The 16,472-nt window shown below is 40.3% G+C and overlaps 1 protein-coding gene across 3 annotated transcripts in view; it reads left to right on the forward strand.

The window, feature by feature from the left end:
- The window catches only part of arhgap10 (Rho GTPase activating protein 10), a 62,840-nt gene extending 49,112 nt beyond the window's left edge, over positions 1–13,728 (forward strand). The window contains exons 20-23 of one of the 3 annotated variants that reach the window (XM_008302794.1): positions 631–796; positions 8,864–8,959; positions 10,434–10,525; positions 12,233–13,728. In XM_008302794.1, coding sequence (XP_008301016.1) covers positions 631–796; positions 8,864–8,959; positions 10,434–10,525; positions 12,233–12,321 — 443 coding nt within the window. In that variant the 3' untranslated portion in view covers positions 12,322–13,728. The remainder of the gene's footprint in view (positions 1–630; positions 797–8,863; positions 8,960–10,433; positions 10,526–12,232) is intronic. The other 2 variants (XM_008302799.1, XM_008302803.1) reach the window with 2 other exon arrangements.
- Positions 13,729–16,472: the final 2,744 nt, after the last annotated feature.

Below are 16,472 nucleotides of genomic sequence, written 5' to 3' on the forward strand. Positions count from 1 at the left end.
TAAAAATCACAATTTAAACAAAGTGTAACTGTCAAAAGCATAAAGCCAGCAGTGTTGTGGTTGCATGCAAGATTAATATAGAATTTGTAAGTATTACCTTTAGTAATTATCAGACTGTAAGCCCAATACAAATTCAGTTCAGTGTTAATGGAATATCAGCTTTTGGTTTAAATGCTTTCATATTGCTGATGTGTTTGTTGTGGAGAAGAGAACCAATGATCCAAATAAAGCAGCTTCTTTTTCACATTAACAGTCCTTTTGCGTCTCCCCGTCTCTCCGAAGCATGATCTTTACTTGACAGTAAAATTGAAATACAAGAGCTTGGATCTCCCAGCTGTCTCTAAGGTTCCTGTGTATGATTGCAAGAGTGTATAACTATGAACAATACAAACTTGATTGTAAATCTCGCCTGTTTTGACAGCAGTTTGATTCATAAAGTCCCTTGTTGGTGCAGCGTTGCCCTGTGTGTTGATAAATTATTCAGCTGTTTTATCAAGTAAGCTATCATAAGGGAGCTGGAATAGGCAGAATCTCTCACAGTAGAATAAAACTAATAAATAAATGCCATTAATTATAACAAACACTGGTTGATTTGTTTATTTATTTATTTATTTATTTATTTTTTGTCAGTGTCAGCAGTAGCAGATTGTTCCAGCCTCACTACAGAGGAGACATCAATGGGCAGCAATGAGTCCGTATCGTCCCAGTCATCGTCAGCCTCGGCCTCAGAGACGCCTATAGAGAAGACTGATCACCCCCCACTTAGCAGCAGCCTCAGCTCAGGCAGCAACTCCAGGTGAGTGCTTCACTATGCTCAAGTCCCAAATCAATATGTGACTGTGCACCCACTCAGGTTCTGTTCAGTGCATCCACAGTAAACAAGTCACAAAAGAGAAATGTTGGGATTACACTGAAATGTTGCCCATTTACACTATGATACAGCAATGCACGATACTCTTGATTCTTTACTGATTTAGTTTTTGTCTCTTTCTATCATTTGGCTTACATAGTTTAATATTTTTGGGGTGTTGATGTTAAAAGTTCTTCCTCTGGTGCATCAGATCAGTTCTATTACTCTGGCAGGTAAAGTGTCCCCAGTGTTTGATTAGAACACGTTGTCATAAACTAGTCTTTGCTTTAGTCTCATAATCAGACTGAGTTGCCATTTGGTTTTACTCCACTCATTCATTCACTTCATGAATCACTGAACATGTCAGAGATGTGGGTGGTGATTCAGAGGACTGACTGAAAGCACTTTAACACAGGCAAACTACAAGTATGACGTAAAGACATTTTAGACCTCCGTGTCCATCCGTTCATCCCGTTCTCATGAACACAGTTTTATCAAGAACACCTGGAGGGACTTTCTTTAAAATTTGGCACCGATTTAAATTCACCACCTACACTTGAAATGAACAGAGAAGTGATTAGATTTTGGTGGTAAAAGGTCAAAGATTACTGTGACTTCGCAAAACACCTTTTTGGTCATAACTCATTCATACATTATAACAGAATTTCGCACAAATGTCGACTAAGAAAAAAATGTCCAAGTGATGATGTTTAATATTCAAAAAGTCAAAGGTCAGCTACTCTATGGCATTACAATTTTTTTTTGCATAAAGCTCTTTGCTGGTCATTATTCAGTGTCATAATTCAGAAACAAAAGGACAGATTGAGACAATAAGTTACACTTGGTCAGATCCTGAATCTTGGGCTGCCCACCTATTAAACTGTGGGGAATTAATAGCTCTTCTGTGTTGCTTCTTTGGATCTACATCTATATTCCAAGCATTGTCTACTGGCTACAACTGTGTGTTATATCACAATCAGCTTTATTGGTCAAGTTTGTAAACTTATCCAAGAAACTGACAGCTTTACCAACAAATACAGTCCACATACAGGAGAACAGCAAGAAAGTCAAGTCGAATCAATTTGACTAATTGACGGAGGCGCACAACCACGAGGCGGTAATTCTAGCTAAATTGTATCGATCATTCTTTTTTATTCACTTGCATCCTTTAGTGACATTATTTTTATTATTTCAACAGTGCTAGTGTTAGAAATATTATTTAATTTCATATTAGTTTCATTGTGGGAGTACACTGGAAATTTTACAGTTGGGTTTTGGTCACAGTTTAAGTCGTAACTGTGTAATATTTCGATTTTTGAAGTTGTACTTGTTTAACTTATTTAATTGTTTTCTAGTAAAGCGATAGAGTCATCATTCTAACTTACATTACCTAAAGGGACACAAAATGAAATGCTTCCTCTGCATTTATATATATATCTTCTGGCCTGACAGTAACTTTGATGTAGACTTGTTACCTTAACTGACAGTTATGTTTGACGTCGCAGCAGACTAAAATGAAGAGCAGAATCCTTCCTATATTAGCATGCATACTCCAACGAGAACCTGAAAATAGTGTCTTTAAGGCAGACTCAAGTAACTTCTTCCCCTGTAGATTATTAAATAGGAAATGCATCTAAACACTTTTGGGTTACACTTTCCTGCATTTTGTGTAGCTCAGTTCCCTCTTTGCCACTCTGGTACAACGAACATTTAGTAAAAAAACAATCATTATTAATGAACAGCAATACATTTTTGAACACAATGAATTGACACAGAACCTGCACATATGTGACTCAGTCACTATTTCTGAGTGAGGAAAAAATTAAACAAATGATTAGTTAAGGTAAAGGGAAATGCATTGTTAATGTTAGCCCCATTGTTCGTGCTATTAGTTTCTTGTACTTAAGGGAAAATGCATTAATAGTTTGATAGTTTGCCTCTCACTGGCTTCTCCTTGTCTGTCCTCACTCTCTCTACTAAGTCCTTGGTCCTTTTTTGTTGTTTCCAGCCCATGACTTGTCTTGAATGCTGATGTGAGAGATGAATTATTGGGTTATGCTGCAGATGTTAGACTCTGCTGTGTCATGTCTACAGATTCACCTTGAAATAGACTTTTTCTCATTCACTGTCCCTTTCTCCTTCTCCATCAGCTGAAAAGAGCTGTAAAATAAAAACAATTCCACCTCACAACTTGACAGAGGACAATGTGATTCCTCTCTCTTTGACCTCTGTGGGTGCGTGCCCGCCTGTGTGTGTAGGCATGTTTTTTTCTTTTTTTTTTCTAAGTTGCAGGATTAGACAGACAAGGCTCTATACTCCTTATGTAACCAACTCCTTTTTTTCCTGCGGGTATTTTTTTTTTGTGCTTTCCCACATATGTGGCATCATGTTGGAGGACGGAAGGAGCAACCGGGAGGAGGTCGTAAATCTCAGCTCTTATTTGTTTGGGAGACAGGTGGCCGTGCGTTGGCCGTGTAAATCGTATTGACATTGGGGAGATATTCATCTTGTTTACCCTTATAGCCGCAGCCCCTGTCCCTTTATGAAGACTTGCGCCATATGTCACAGGGTGTCGCCCTGGCTTTGTTCACTCATAAATCTTAGCATGTGAGATGGTAGAGACCTGTTAGCACAGCACCTCTCTGGCGTGGAACCCAGGGTTTCGGCTTCAGTCCTGGCCAAAAAGAGCAGTATGGATGGCAATTGCTAGATTACTTCCAGCCACTTTCAGAAATGTGTTATCTGCACTCTGGTGTGCTCAAAAGCGCACCTGGAAAACAGTGTATTTTAGTCAGTTTCCTGCAGGATAGCTGCAGCAGAATTTGCCTGGTCATACACAAATGCATCCTGACTCACTATATCATGCAATAATTCTGTGTGGACTGTGGCACGATTTATCATCTCCGTCATTTTCGATGTCTCGCCTCATTTCTCCTCTTCTCCCTAAATTCAGTCACAGCCTCTCCCAGTGGCTTCGTTGCCCCAAGTCCTACCCAATGAGGTTACATTTTGTGGCCTTTTTTTTTTTTTTTCTTTTCCCTCTTCCTCTCCTCTGCCCTACCTCCAGCCCTCCAAGACTCTCGCTGGTAGACAGCTGTGGATCATAAAATGGTGGATCAGAGCTTATTTCCTGCCCACCCAAACTGGTGGTGGCTGGGCAAGCAACTTGGCGATAGGTTTGATCCCACTTTCTACTAGAAACAGTACTAAATCCCACCGCTGCCCTTCTTCCTTTAGTAGAAAGACAGTTGATAGCCCTGCTCATCCCCGTGTTAGCTCCACGCCAGGATCAACAAGGCTTGGATGCTGCAGGGTGAAATTCCTGCAGTAATGAGAAGCAGCAGACCACTTCTGTTGATGAATTTCTCCCTGCTACTAACCTGGCAGCATGTGATAATGTGTGATAACACCGGTGTTTAAAATTATTAACCAGAAGACCTCCAGTTGCAGGTCTGTTTGGAATTCAGTATTTGCAACACTAGTGCAGCTTGTTATAATGATGCCCTTGAATTAATTATATTGTCTCCTTCATATTATAATATGTATGTTTAAAAAATACAACATATATACATAAAATATAAATATACAATTTAAAACCTACTATTCCTAAAAACTTGTTATGTATACGAATATTACCAACATCTGGAAGGGGGTTTTATCCCAGCCTTGCATACAGTGCATTTTCAAGTCCCCATTTATTGTATTTAATCGTCTTTGCAGAAAAAGCTTAGCTAGGCCTGTGATGGGTAAAAACAACGAAAGAGCAATTCAAAGCTTGATGCTATTTTTGTTGAAGAGAAATGGCAAACGATTTCCCTCGGTTTGGCTTAGCTGTAATTGTGAAAGCAATTTTGGGACGAATCCATTTACCTCTGTTACATTTAACAAGTTTCTAGGGCAGCCATGTGGCATTCACTGATTTTCCCTAACTGTTTGTTCTATAATTATTTAGTTAACTGTTCATTTTAAAGATCTTCTTTGATCTGTATCATCCTCTCCCAGCTGAAATAAGCAGCAGTAAGATGGATGTCAACTTTTCTAAAATACGTGTGTGTGTGTGTTTTCTGTTTATAATACCACCTTATTCAGAGCTTTTTGTGTCGGTGAGTAAGTTCACCTGCAGGTGGGTCAAGTGTTGGTGCTCCTCTGCGCTGCCTTCTTTTGGCTCTGAACCAGGCAGACAGTGGTTGTGCCTGGGCCTAGGTTAATGAGTGGATTTGCTGCACTGCAGCGCACTGTCCCCCCATGCTGATGTGGAGCAGCTGAGCACCACAGTGGCCCCACACTGCTGCAGAGCTATAAATCACCCACAGTCAGGCCAGGCCTGAACGGAGCAGCCACCGCTGGGGATGGACAAGCGCACTGAGAGAAAGGCAGGGGAAGAAACAAAGGGAGGAAGCAATGCAGAGGGGGGACAGAAAGCGTGAGTCCAGCACTGTGTTTTCACCTCCACCTATGTCCACGTAAGATCCCCTACCATGTTCTCCCTCAAGGCCATGTCTCTCTCTCCTCCACCAGTGCCAACATAACCACTATTCACAACATCCTCTCAACCTCCAGCCCCTCCCCAGCTGCTCCCTCTAATTGCCTTTATTAACGTCTCTATGGGAGCGGCAGCTAGGAGCAATTTGCTCATTATGTGCTGTATTAGCACTGGCCCTGGGGCAGGCATGGAACACAGAGGGAAGCCTGGCTAGACTCCTGCTCTCCTCCTCTGCACTCTGCCTTTACCAGGACCCCTACCTCCTTCCTGTGGGTTAGCCATAGACTTGTTGGCCCAGACAACAGCCAGCGTAAAGCACAGCTACTACTGTAACAGATGAAACTGTAGTCAAAGTGTTGTAGAAGTTCTACGCATCACTGTAGGCACCGGATGTACATGCATGGGGGACAAATCATAGAAAAAATGAGCATGAAGAGCCTCTAGAGCGTCTTCAGTGCTTCTTGGCAGAGATTCCACAAACATGTGGAAAATGAGCTGTATTTTTCCAAAAGATATTTATTCTCTATTTTTTAGGTTGATGGTGGAGAGCACTGTCAGACTTTAGATGTGTTCAGTTCTGATGAGTGTTAAGATCACTGCATATGTTTCACATCACTTCCACACTCATCAAACTAGTCAGTAATCCTTCATGTCTATTATGTGTAATCATGTGTACATTGTTAAGTGCAGTGACAATAGTGACGGTAAAAAATTCTTGATTTATTTATTTTTTATTCTGTAAGAATGCTTTCTAATATATATTTCATTTAAAACAGCCTTGCTCTATGGTCAAATGTAATTATTATATCAAATGCAGTTGCTTAATGTCAGTCTTAGTGGCGGTTGCAATTAGAATTTCATTTTGGCCTTTTTTCTGTACAAAAAAAACAAAGAACTGGCCCATGTATGAATATTCCTCCTAAGTTCAAACATGTTTAATTCATTTGTGTCTGTTTGCATCTTTTAGTCTAAATCTGCTCCCTCTGAGTTTTACAGACACAATCTATCCCAAAGATTTCAGCTGAAGAATTTGTTATTAGTCTGTCATTATTTTGGACAAGTTGATGGGATGGGCTTTAACATCTCGTCTAATGTTACTAGTCGGTTTGAGTTATTGAGCGCAAGACGTTTCTAAGCCATAATACAGGTCAAATGAATCTCTTTGTATTAGGTTTAGATTTCGGATCGTCAGATAAATATATCAACGTTGCTCTTTGAATTTACTTTTCAGGTTAATATGGGTAATGACTGAGAGTTGGTCCTTTTGAAGAGGCTTTTTGGCAGATGGAGTGGAGTGGATGATTTAATTTATGGAAGCCTGCTGTCCTTTTTATTAGGGCAAACGTACAGCTTGCACACAATGAGAATGCAGAGTGTGGGTCCTCCTGCATGTAGCTGCCGTACCGGAGGATGAAACAAGATCAAATATTTATTCTTTCTTTGTCACTGAAGAGGATTTATAATTTGTGATATATATTTTTTTATTTATAATATATAATTACCTATAATTAAAAAGATATTATACTATTATGCAGATGCTTCTCTTCTAAATCTTGACATTTCATTAATGCTTATAATTGTTAATGGATCTTAAGTTCTTATCGTGTCTTTAACAGACAAAACATTCAGACTGAGTTCGTTCAAATTATGGATCAGGTTGAGGTAGAACACCCTCGCTGACTACACTCCAGTCAAAGTTTTGGTTTGATTTTCTCTCCCCTTGAGACACCGGTTTCTTGTAGAAACTTACTTCTTACTTGTCTCCAAAACAACAGGTAGTTCGATTTTGCTTACTTGTTGCTCTGCTTCCAACGCTTACAATAGTTGCTGAAAAATTGAACAGTGTATGAAACACTGCATCTTTTTTATCCAGAAAGCATGATGGCAGCTGGGGAAAAAAAACGCTATGTGCAAACACACCTTGACATTAATGCTGTTATTGTACTGTTTTGATGGAAATTTCCCGTCGTAGAACACTGTGCTGTCGTAGGTCTTACTCACAAACGTACCAGCATTGTTCCATTTAAGATCAGCCAAATCTAAATGAAATTCCTATCTGACACCAAATTTAGCTTTTTAAAAAAATGCAAAGTAAGATAAGTATCTTTAATTGAGCCATTCAAAATTTTACCTTCATGTTATGAACATGTACGGCTCTTTCAGGCCAGAAGTTGTAGACCCTTGAGGTACATTGGGGTATGTCAAAATTTCAAGTTTCTAAATCTGCGATTGCTTTTTTTCATCATTTTTGAGCACTGATAAGTTCATATGTAAAGTAGATATTCAGAAGACATTTTTAGGGCTGAAAATCACATTTTTCAAATTGCTAAAAACTACGACCAATTTGAACCATCATTTTACCCCCATTTCAGGTGTCACAAGCAAAATCTAAATTTTGCTCAACATGATTTTTCTCTAAAACCAACTTCAGCAGATGAAAGGTCTAATTTTTTACCTACATTTCATCTCCAGACTCATCTTTTAGCCTTGATTCCTTCTGTGTCAAAATAATTCTCTAATACAGGCATTTTTTGACAGCGTAAAAGTAAAAATTTAGATTCTGTTCACTCAAGGAATTACAACCCATGATAGTTCCCGGACAAATTTTCCTTGGCCAGTAGAAAAGCAAGAAAAGTGTTGGCTAGCAAGATTACACATCATCACTGTTGTTCATCATCTGATGGTGGAAGTAGACCAACAATACAAACTGACATTATGAAAGTAACGTTAGAAAGAGTCTCAAACAAGCTCGTAATGCTCCTCACTTGTTTATAGAACATGTGAACACCAATTTGCGAGAGCTAAGATAGGTCTATATTAGAATATGGCTTTGATGCAGAAGGAATCATGACTAAAAGATAAGCCTGGTAATAAGATGTAGGGAAAAATTAGGTTTTTTATGTGCTGTAGCTTGTGACCAACCACCTACCCCACATGGTGGCATGACCCTTCAATGTTTACACAAAATGCACTTTTTACAGTTTTTCTCGAGTGAAATATCAGACAACAGATAACACATCCAGGATACCAGTGCTTGTTTTCTACTCTGCATTATGTTGGTGCAGTTTTGGTGATATATTCCATGATTTGGATTCTTACGGGGGACTATAAAAAAAAAATCTGTGCTGAGATTTTGAGTTTAAATTGTGACACTTGGAATGGATGTAAAATTGATTTTGATTGCAGTTTTTTTTTAAACCAGCGCTCAAATGTATTTTACCAGCCCTGAAAGTTTTACATGGCTGTCTTGTGTACTTTGGAAAGTATGAGGGCTCAAATGTGCTGGAAAAAAAATTACATGAAATACTAAGTGAGAAATTTTGAGCCACCCCTGTGTTCTCTCAGGGCTTGCAGCATGGAAAATATTGATTATATTACAATTTTGTACTTAAAAAAAATTCAACTAATTCTGAAGGAGTGAAGTGGGAGGCACTGATGGATTTAATCATGGAATGGTCCACCATGATTTCAGTGAGTCGACTTCACCATAGAACATGTGCTGACCAAACTGTGGTGTTTTGTGTGTTCAGATCCCCTACAGGTCCTGAGCCTGCTCCCCGAGCATCAGGAGAGAGCCAGCCTGCCGCCACCACTGCTGCTTCTGAAAAAGAAAAGCCAGAGGAGACGTAAGACGCCGTTCTTTGTTGTTTTCGTCCTAACTAAATTTGATCATTTCAGATGACTACTTTTTCCATCCCCTTTTTCCATATTTCTGTTGCGATTAGTCACTTTCACACTCACATAACTGTTAAATGTCATACACTGTGATTCTTTCACTCGCTCAGTCTTCACTTAGTTGCTCCATTACTTGCTTGCCCGTCTTATCTTTCACGTTCGCGCAACAGAATGACCAACTCCCTCACTCGTTTAACATCCACATGCAGTTTGCGCATTAGTATTCTCCCTGACTTTTTCACACATTCACCTTCCTGTAATTTGGGTACCTTTGAGGGATTTAATGCAACACAAGTATTGGTTATAGCTACAGCAGCAGCAGCAGCCTTCTTCCTTGTCAAGCCACAAATGGTATCTGAGGGAAGTGCATGGGACTGTGTAGACAGTCTGTCCGTTACGTTGATCCATTGCTCTACTTGCTTCAGAATAAATGGTGAATTCATTTTTGAATGCCTTCAAATGTTGCTGAGGAATATGCATGGGCATTCTGTGGGCAATCCATTAATGTCATTTTCATATAAATACAAGTCTTCATTTTTCCAAATGTGGTTCCACATGGGTGCATTCTTCCAAAATTCTGAATTCGAGAACTTGGCTGAGCATTGTTGTATTGACAACTCTGTGACCACAAACTTTTTTTTTTTTTCCAGTTTGTATATCTTCTTTCTCCTTTCTCATCCCGCATTGTTGCTGTTCTGCGGAAAGAATATGAAATATTTATCAGGGCATCGTGTGTTGAAGACACAATTTCGACATGGTAATGTTGCTGGCATTTGAGATAACGGTTTGCAATGGTGGGCAAAACAACCTTTCTGTGGAAACAGTTTTTATGTTTTTGCGAATGGAATGGCATAAATACGTCTTTTTACTAACCTTTGCAGAGCGATGAATATGGTTTCTTTGACGGCGCTCTTTTACATCAAACTGATTTAAAATGCTGCTTCTAAGCTCACAAATGTGAATTTAAAAGCTGAAGCACTGTGGAGGGAGATTTCTTTTCTATCTGTGTTTGTGTGCAAAACCTACTTTAGAATCCCCCCGCTACTTTTTAATTATCTCACCATAGATGGTTGTCTGCTGCGCGGACCTGATGTGTCCCTGCCTTTTTTCGGCTGTACAAAACCTGCCACAAACAGCGCTGCACCTCATTGTGTTTATGCGCGCGCACACACACACACACACACACAGGTGCATCTCGGGGTGTTTTGACTCGCTCCCTAGTCTGTCTAGACTGGAGATAGGGCAAGACAGGAGTGTGTAGTGGCCCGGCTCCTCTCTTAGTACTTTTGCTTATTTTCCAGCCTGGCCCATTTCTGCTGTTTCAGGCTAGTGAGTGAATGAACAAGCAGGCCCCGGGCCCAGATTGAACTGTGCGGTAATCCTCCCCAAAGCTCCGCCAGCTCACTGATTGCCTTCATTTTTCAGTGTCACCAGCAGGAAAGCCAAGGCAGTGTACCCATGTGAGGCTGAGCACGACTCTGAGCTCTCCTTCCAGGTCGGCGCAATATTCAACGCTGGTAAGTGTTATCGCCTACACCAGTCGCTCACTCAGAACCAGCCCCGGCATATTGGATTTGGAGGAAAACCGAACACCCAATCTGATCTCCAATTGAACATAGAGATGAGACAAGGAGAGGGAGAACGGCGAGTGGTGGGGCGGGAGAATGTCTCTGGGAAGAGGCTCGACTGAGCTTTAATCACTCTCAGAGGAAATGAGGATTTTGTAGTTCCTTTTTTTTTGTCAAAACCCTCTTTTATGAGATACACTGTGTGTGTCTATATATGTACATAAATATATATATGTACATATAGACACTTGCACATGCATTTCTTTCCTGCTTCGTACAGGTACATCAATATTTCATTGTTGGCTGAAACTGTTTAAACGAAATGAAAACAATCGCGAAATCTAAAACAAGCTGAATTTTATTTAGAAACTTATAAACATGAGCTCTATAAAATATTAAACACCAAATGTATAGTAAAGTATCACATTACCATAAACTAAACTGAATCATGTTCTACGGCCCGTCTCCTTTTCCTCCGACTTTATTTTGCAGCTCCACACTTTTGTTTAGCAAAAGTTTTGCTCAAGTGTCTCTCTTTAGATCTCAACTTAAATCTCCAGTTACCCCTGATAAAAAAAAAAAAAAGAAAAAAAAAGTGTGGAGCTTTTCAGTATAGTTTTGCTTACATTCTGTCCTTCTTTATTCAATCAGGCATCAAAGGAAGTACTTGACATTGTTACATAAATGTTACGTGATGAGGTTTTCATTAACTAAACATCGTCTTGCTCTTGAGGACCCTTGACATTTTGCATGTTTTGCTGTGCTATGGAGATATTTCAAAATTTTTTAGTCTCCGCTGTGTGCATAACAAATGTGCAAAAGGTCAAGAGGTTTGAATACTTTACCAAGTCACTGTATATAGAGTTTGTGTAAAGTAGAATTTACCATATGTGGATGTTCCTTACCCTTAAAATTGGGAGAACATCTCTGAATTGTTTATTTTTTCTTAAACCCTCTTGCCCAGTCTGAAATTGTTTGAGCGTGTAGACTTACAGATTTAGTTATATTTAAGAAAATAAAACCATTTTGCTGTATTAAATGCAAACAAACCTGATTAAAACAAATGAATGATGCATTAACAACGAATGACCAACTGATTGTTTTTAATCCCGAGGAGCTGTCAGTCACTTTTGGATTGATAACAAGATCAGATCTTTTACTTTTTGGTGGCGGGTCGACTCGTGTGTGTGTGTGTGTGTGTGTGTGTGTGTGTGTGCGCATTCATGAGGGAAAAAAGTGGTTCTTTTAACTTCCTTACACTTCTAGTTTTTTAGCAGACTGAAAAATTGCAAAACAAAAGACAAACAAGGCTGCTGCTGGACTTTTCAAAACTAGTTGTTTTATTTTCACGTTTTGCGTCATAACAGTTACTGAAAGCTGCATTCTGCTGCCGAGATTCAGCTTCTGGTGAAATTAAAAAACAAAACAAACAAAACACAAAAGGATCCAAAAACAGACCTGAGATGCGCCGTGAAGATAAGAAGGCTGTAGTTTAGTGTAACAGCATGGTCACTGTATCCTCATTTCAACCTCTGCTCTCTTCACTTTAACACGTGCACATGTACTCACTGGAGGCCCCGTGTCCTCTGTCTGTCCCCCACCCTCACCCTCCCTCTGGTATTGTCCCCCCTGGTGACGCTGTGTCCTCTCCTGCAGTGACCCAGTCGAGGGAGCCGGGCTGGCTGGAGGGGGAGCTGGAGGGAAAGAGGGGCCTCATCCCTGAAAACTATGTGGAGATGCTGTAGAACCAAATGGAAATATTTATGGACATGTTTTATCACGTTCACTGGGACGGAGTATGAAAAGATGCACGTGCTTCAACTCAACTCACAATAGAGCTTTTTTTTTTTTTTATATATCCAAAGCCCTGACTTCTCTCAATCAAATGACATTACACGTTATTATTGGTGGACTATTCCAGACACAAGTATATCCATTTCGGCTGGCAAGTACACTTTGTGATGCATGTGCAAACAGGAATTTATTTCGGTCAAGTGTTCGCATGAGTTTCACCCGTTGTAACTGCAAAATGGGATTGCACTTACAGTGTTCTGCTGTACATGAAGATGCTGTAGCCTCGAAATATCCAAGTAACTTCGTAGCAGAACCAGAGAATGAGCGTGCGTCGCTCTCTGCGTCTGCCCACTTATACATGGTATCCATGAGCTCAAAGTCAAAGGGGGATCTTCAGAAACTGTAAGGTAGAATGTCAGCACTGGAGCTCTTGACCCTCTTGACAATGACGCAAATTTGTTTTCAGCTGGTTAAAGATTAGAGATACCTGTGTGCCTTAGCCATAAAAACACCACAAGTGTAAATGTTTGTACGGGTATGTATGAAAATTGGAGTGTTACTGCTTTCACGTATATAATGTTGTATTCTACTGTTGTTTTCAAGAATATCTAGATATTGAAAAATGAGGCACATCGCTACTGTAATTTTATTTTATTTAATTGGCGCATTGATTGCATGAGTTTTGAATTTTTAATACACTCTGTACTGTTTTGTTCTTGGTGCACTCCCTACAGAAACACAGCGAAACGCCTCCGATGCCTGATGAACCCTGTTGTGTTAAACGCTCGCATCCAGCAGTGTGAACAGAGGTGAATTTCAGTAGATAGCAATGATTGAAACCAAGTGTTTTCCCTGTCAGATGATCTGTTTTCTTTGTTTTTAAAAGCGTATGTTCAACGTTGCTCGGTTTCTTCGGAGCAGAGAAATGAGACACTCCCACCAAGTTGAAATTTTTGTATTTTACTATGACTTTATGTTCATTAGAAATCAATGTTTTATCATCAGCAAGACCTCGAAATGCAGTTCTGAATAGGAATTTACATCAAGTTGTACATGTGTTCAGCGTTCATAGCCTAAACTGTAAGGAGTTATGACCAAGTACATCTACTGCCGTTAAGTGATGGGCAGGTTTTAGACTGGTTTTAGCACATCACATGAGGTTTCATCCCTCAGCTGTTCAGAAAAACACTTTTACTTTGGTTCAACGGCTTGTTGGTGTTTTCAATTGCAGTTACAAGAATTTAAGACATTGATTTATGAAGTTCATAAAGGGTCTTGACTTGTCTCTTCTTTTTTTTTTTTTTACCTTTGGGTATCCTGTTGATCAATGTTAAACAAATAAAGATTTTTTTCTTTTACTGTATTGTGTATTCTTGCCACAAAAAAAAAGTGATAAATGATTTTTAATTATGCAATAATAAGGCCTAATCACATTTTTCTTTAAATTATTGAAAGCAATTCTTACTTCTTATTATCTCCGGCTCTAATGGTGCTGATGACGGTTACAGCAGCCTTTTAGATTGTATTGTTTTTCAAATTAAAGCCTACACATTATGTATGGATCAAAGAGAAATGAGAAAAAACACCCACTGACTGAGATTTCTAATTATGTGTAACTGTTTAACTTTACAATTGGGAAATATGTATAACTTGGTTAATGTGAAATCTAATTTTTTATTTTTTAAATTTTTTTTGCTGACTCATCCATCGTGTGACTGAGACAGCCCCCAGATTCCTACAGAGTCTAAGAATAAAGTGACTGGTGAAATGCAGATTCATTCTGCAGCCGGTACTGACACACTGAGCCATGTAGTGTAATGTAAGCCTTCCTCTTTATATTGACCTGCACTGGTCCATCTGACTAAAAGCTGCTTCCAAAATAACTTTCCATAAGGGGATTAAAAATAGATGGTAATCTTTCACAGAGGAAAACACGCTAATCCACCTCCTCCTCCCCGATCCATTAACATCTCAGCCTCATGCATGTTAATTCTTAGACTACATCTGTGTAATTAACACACCAAATGGCCTCCAGATCTCAGCGCTTTGGCCTCAGTTACATAATTACCATCGGTCCACCACCACCACCACCACCACCACCACGCTCAGACCTCCAATAAGTGGACTGATGCACTGTTTAGCAGGATAAACACACACACACACTTAGAGCGATATTAAAGGTTGTGACTTAGGTTTTGGTTCGACGCATGTCCACCGACTTGCTGGAGCAACGCGGTGATAACGTAATGAAATGAGGCAGAGTTAATGACTTGGGCAAAATATTCCCCCAGAATCACTGCGAGCATCCACCGCCGGGGCCCTTCATCATCTTCCCTCCGCCGGAATACTGCTGAATCATAGAGACATCCGCCCTGCCTGCCTCTCACTCTGCTTTGGACTGTCTGTCAGAAAGCATGCCACGTTGCTCTAGCTGCCTTCCTTTCTCCCGTTTCTTCTGCCTCCCTGTCTGTCTCTCAGTAGTAATTAAAACTCCTGTCTGTTTTTTCCTCGACATGTTGTCTTCCCTTCAGTCAGGGCTTCACTTTTCTGTTGCCCTAACAGTAATTTAAGAAATGAGGGAAGTCCTCGGTCATTAATTAAACCGCTAAAATTCATCTGTGTGTTTCAAAGTTACACATTTAGTTTTTTCCCTCCATGATAAAGACTCCTTCCTTGCCTTCAAATGGCTTTCATGTGACTCTGCACCAAATCTATCGAGTCCCTGCCTCGGTCTTCACCCGCCCATCCGCCACTCGCTGCTGCTCGAGCACACCAGCTTCCCTTTCAACTCTGCTCAGCTACTCTGCGCTACACAATGGCATGTTTTGATAGTTGGATGAATTCAGCCATACATGTTCAAACGGGAAACTGAATCTGAAGAGGAACAATGATGCGGAAAGTCCCACCTTGCAAGTTTACATGATTGGTTCCTTAGGTTTGATATGAAATCCTGGAAGTCTAAATCCGTGTGTTTTTTGAGATTGTCATCGGTACATTGCAGTTTCAAGGTGGAAATGTTGAGCCGTAGCTGCTTTTGTGTGCTCGTGCTGTGTCCTCCAGCGTATCAAACACACCATATGGACATGTTAACAAGCTAAAGTACTTGATTGTCACCGGAGGGGGTCTTTAAGCGCCGTGCATTTATCAGTTCTCTGTGTGAATTTGAACAATAGTGTTAATTTGGGTGCGTCACCTTCACATCTGAGGCCTTTGAGCTGCCTTCATATGACTAGAGTCTGAAGTTGCTTTACCTGTGGTGATTTGTGTGTCTCCGCATGCATTATGCATCAGTGTGTGTCAGACTGGGATGATGTATACATCAGTGTCACCGTGTCCATTTAGACTAGATGTAGGTGTGTTTGAGTAAAAAAATCCAGATAGACGTGTTCATTTCTCACCTCCTTGTCCTGGCTGTGTGCCAGCTGTCCTCTACCTCCCATGACGCAGTGTCCTTCAGCCCGAAAACACGCCACACCGTGACTCAGCTCAGATCAAAGCTCTACAGCCGGTTACCTGTAACTGTGAGAAAATGACACAACTAAAGTGCCACCAAATGTGTGTGAATTTCCCCAAACGTGCTGGTGTCGAGGTTACGCTAACTTAATACTTTCCTGTGTCTTCGTGTGGTTCCTTCGGAGTGCAAAGCTCAAATAAAATCATCATAAGACTTGATGCGTTATTGGGGGTGAAAACTGACTGGGAATTTGGAGAAAAGTGAATTTCAAACATAAAGGAGCGACTGTGGAGGGAAAAAAAAAACAAAAACCCTCAGCTCAGAAAGTGGGCCACAGAAGCCGCCATGTGCGCGGGTGCAGCCGTGAAATCAGCCTGATCCAATAGATTCTGTTTATCTGGCACGACTACAAGTGAAAGCAATTGGAAATCTGGGGGAGATTTGGAGAGGGCTGTGGATTCGGAGAGAGAGAAAAAAAAATGAGCAAAAAAGTAATACTGTCTGCTCTACAGTCTGGCAAAGCAGGCGTGTTTTCAGATCAGCCTTTAACAAGGTTAATGGTGATTTTTCTCCACAGGCAACGTTTTACTGTAAAAGTCTCATGCTTGCACGCTTCCTCTCTGTCATTTTTCTTCTTTTCTCTTCCCG

The sequence above is a fragment of the Stegastes partitus genome, unplaced genomic scaffold (genome assembly GCF_000690725.1).
Source record: "Stegastes partitus isolate 25-593 unplaced genomic scaffold, Stegastes_partitus-1.0.2 Scaffold37, whole genome shotgun sequence".
NCBI lineage: Eukaryota > Metazoa > Chordata > Actinopteri > Pomacentridae > Stegastes > Stegastes partitus.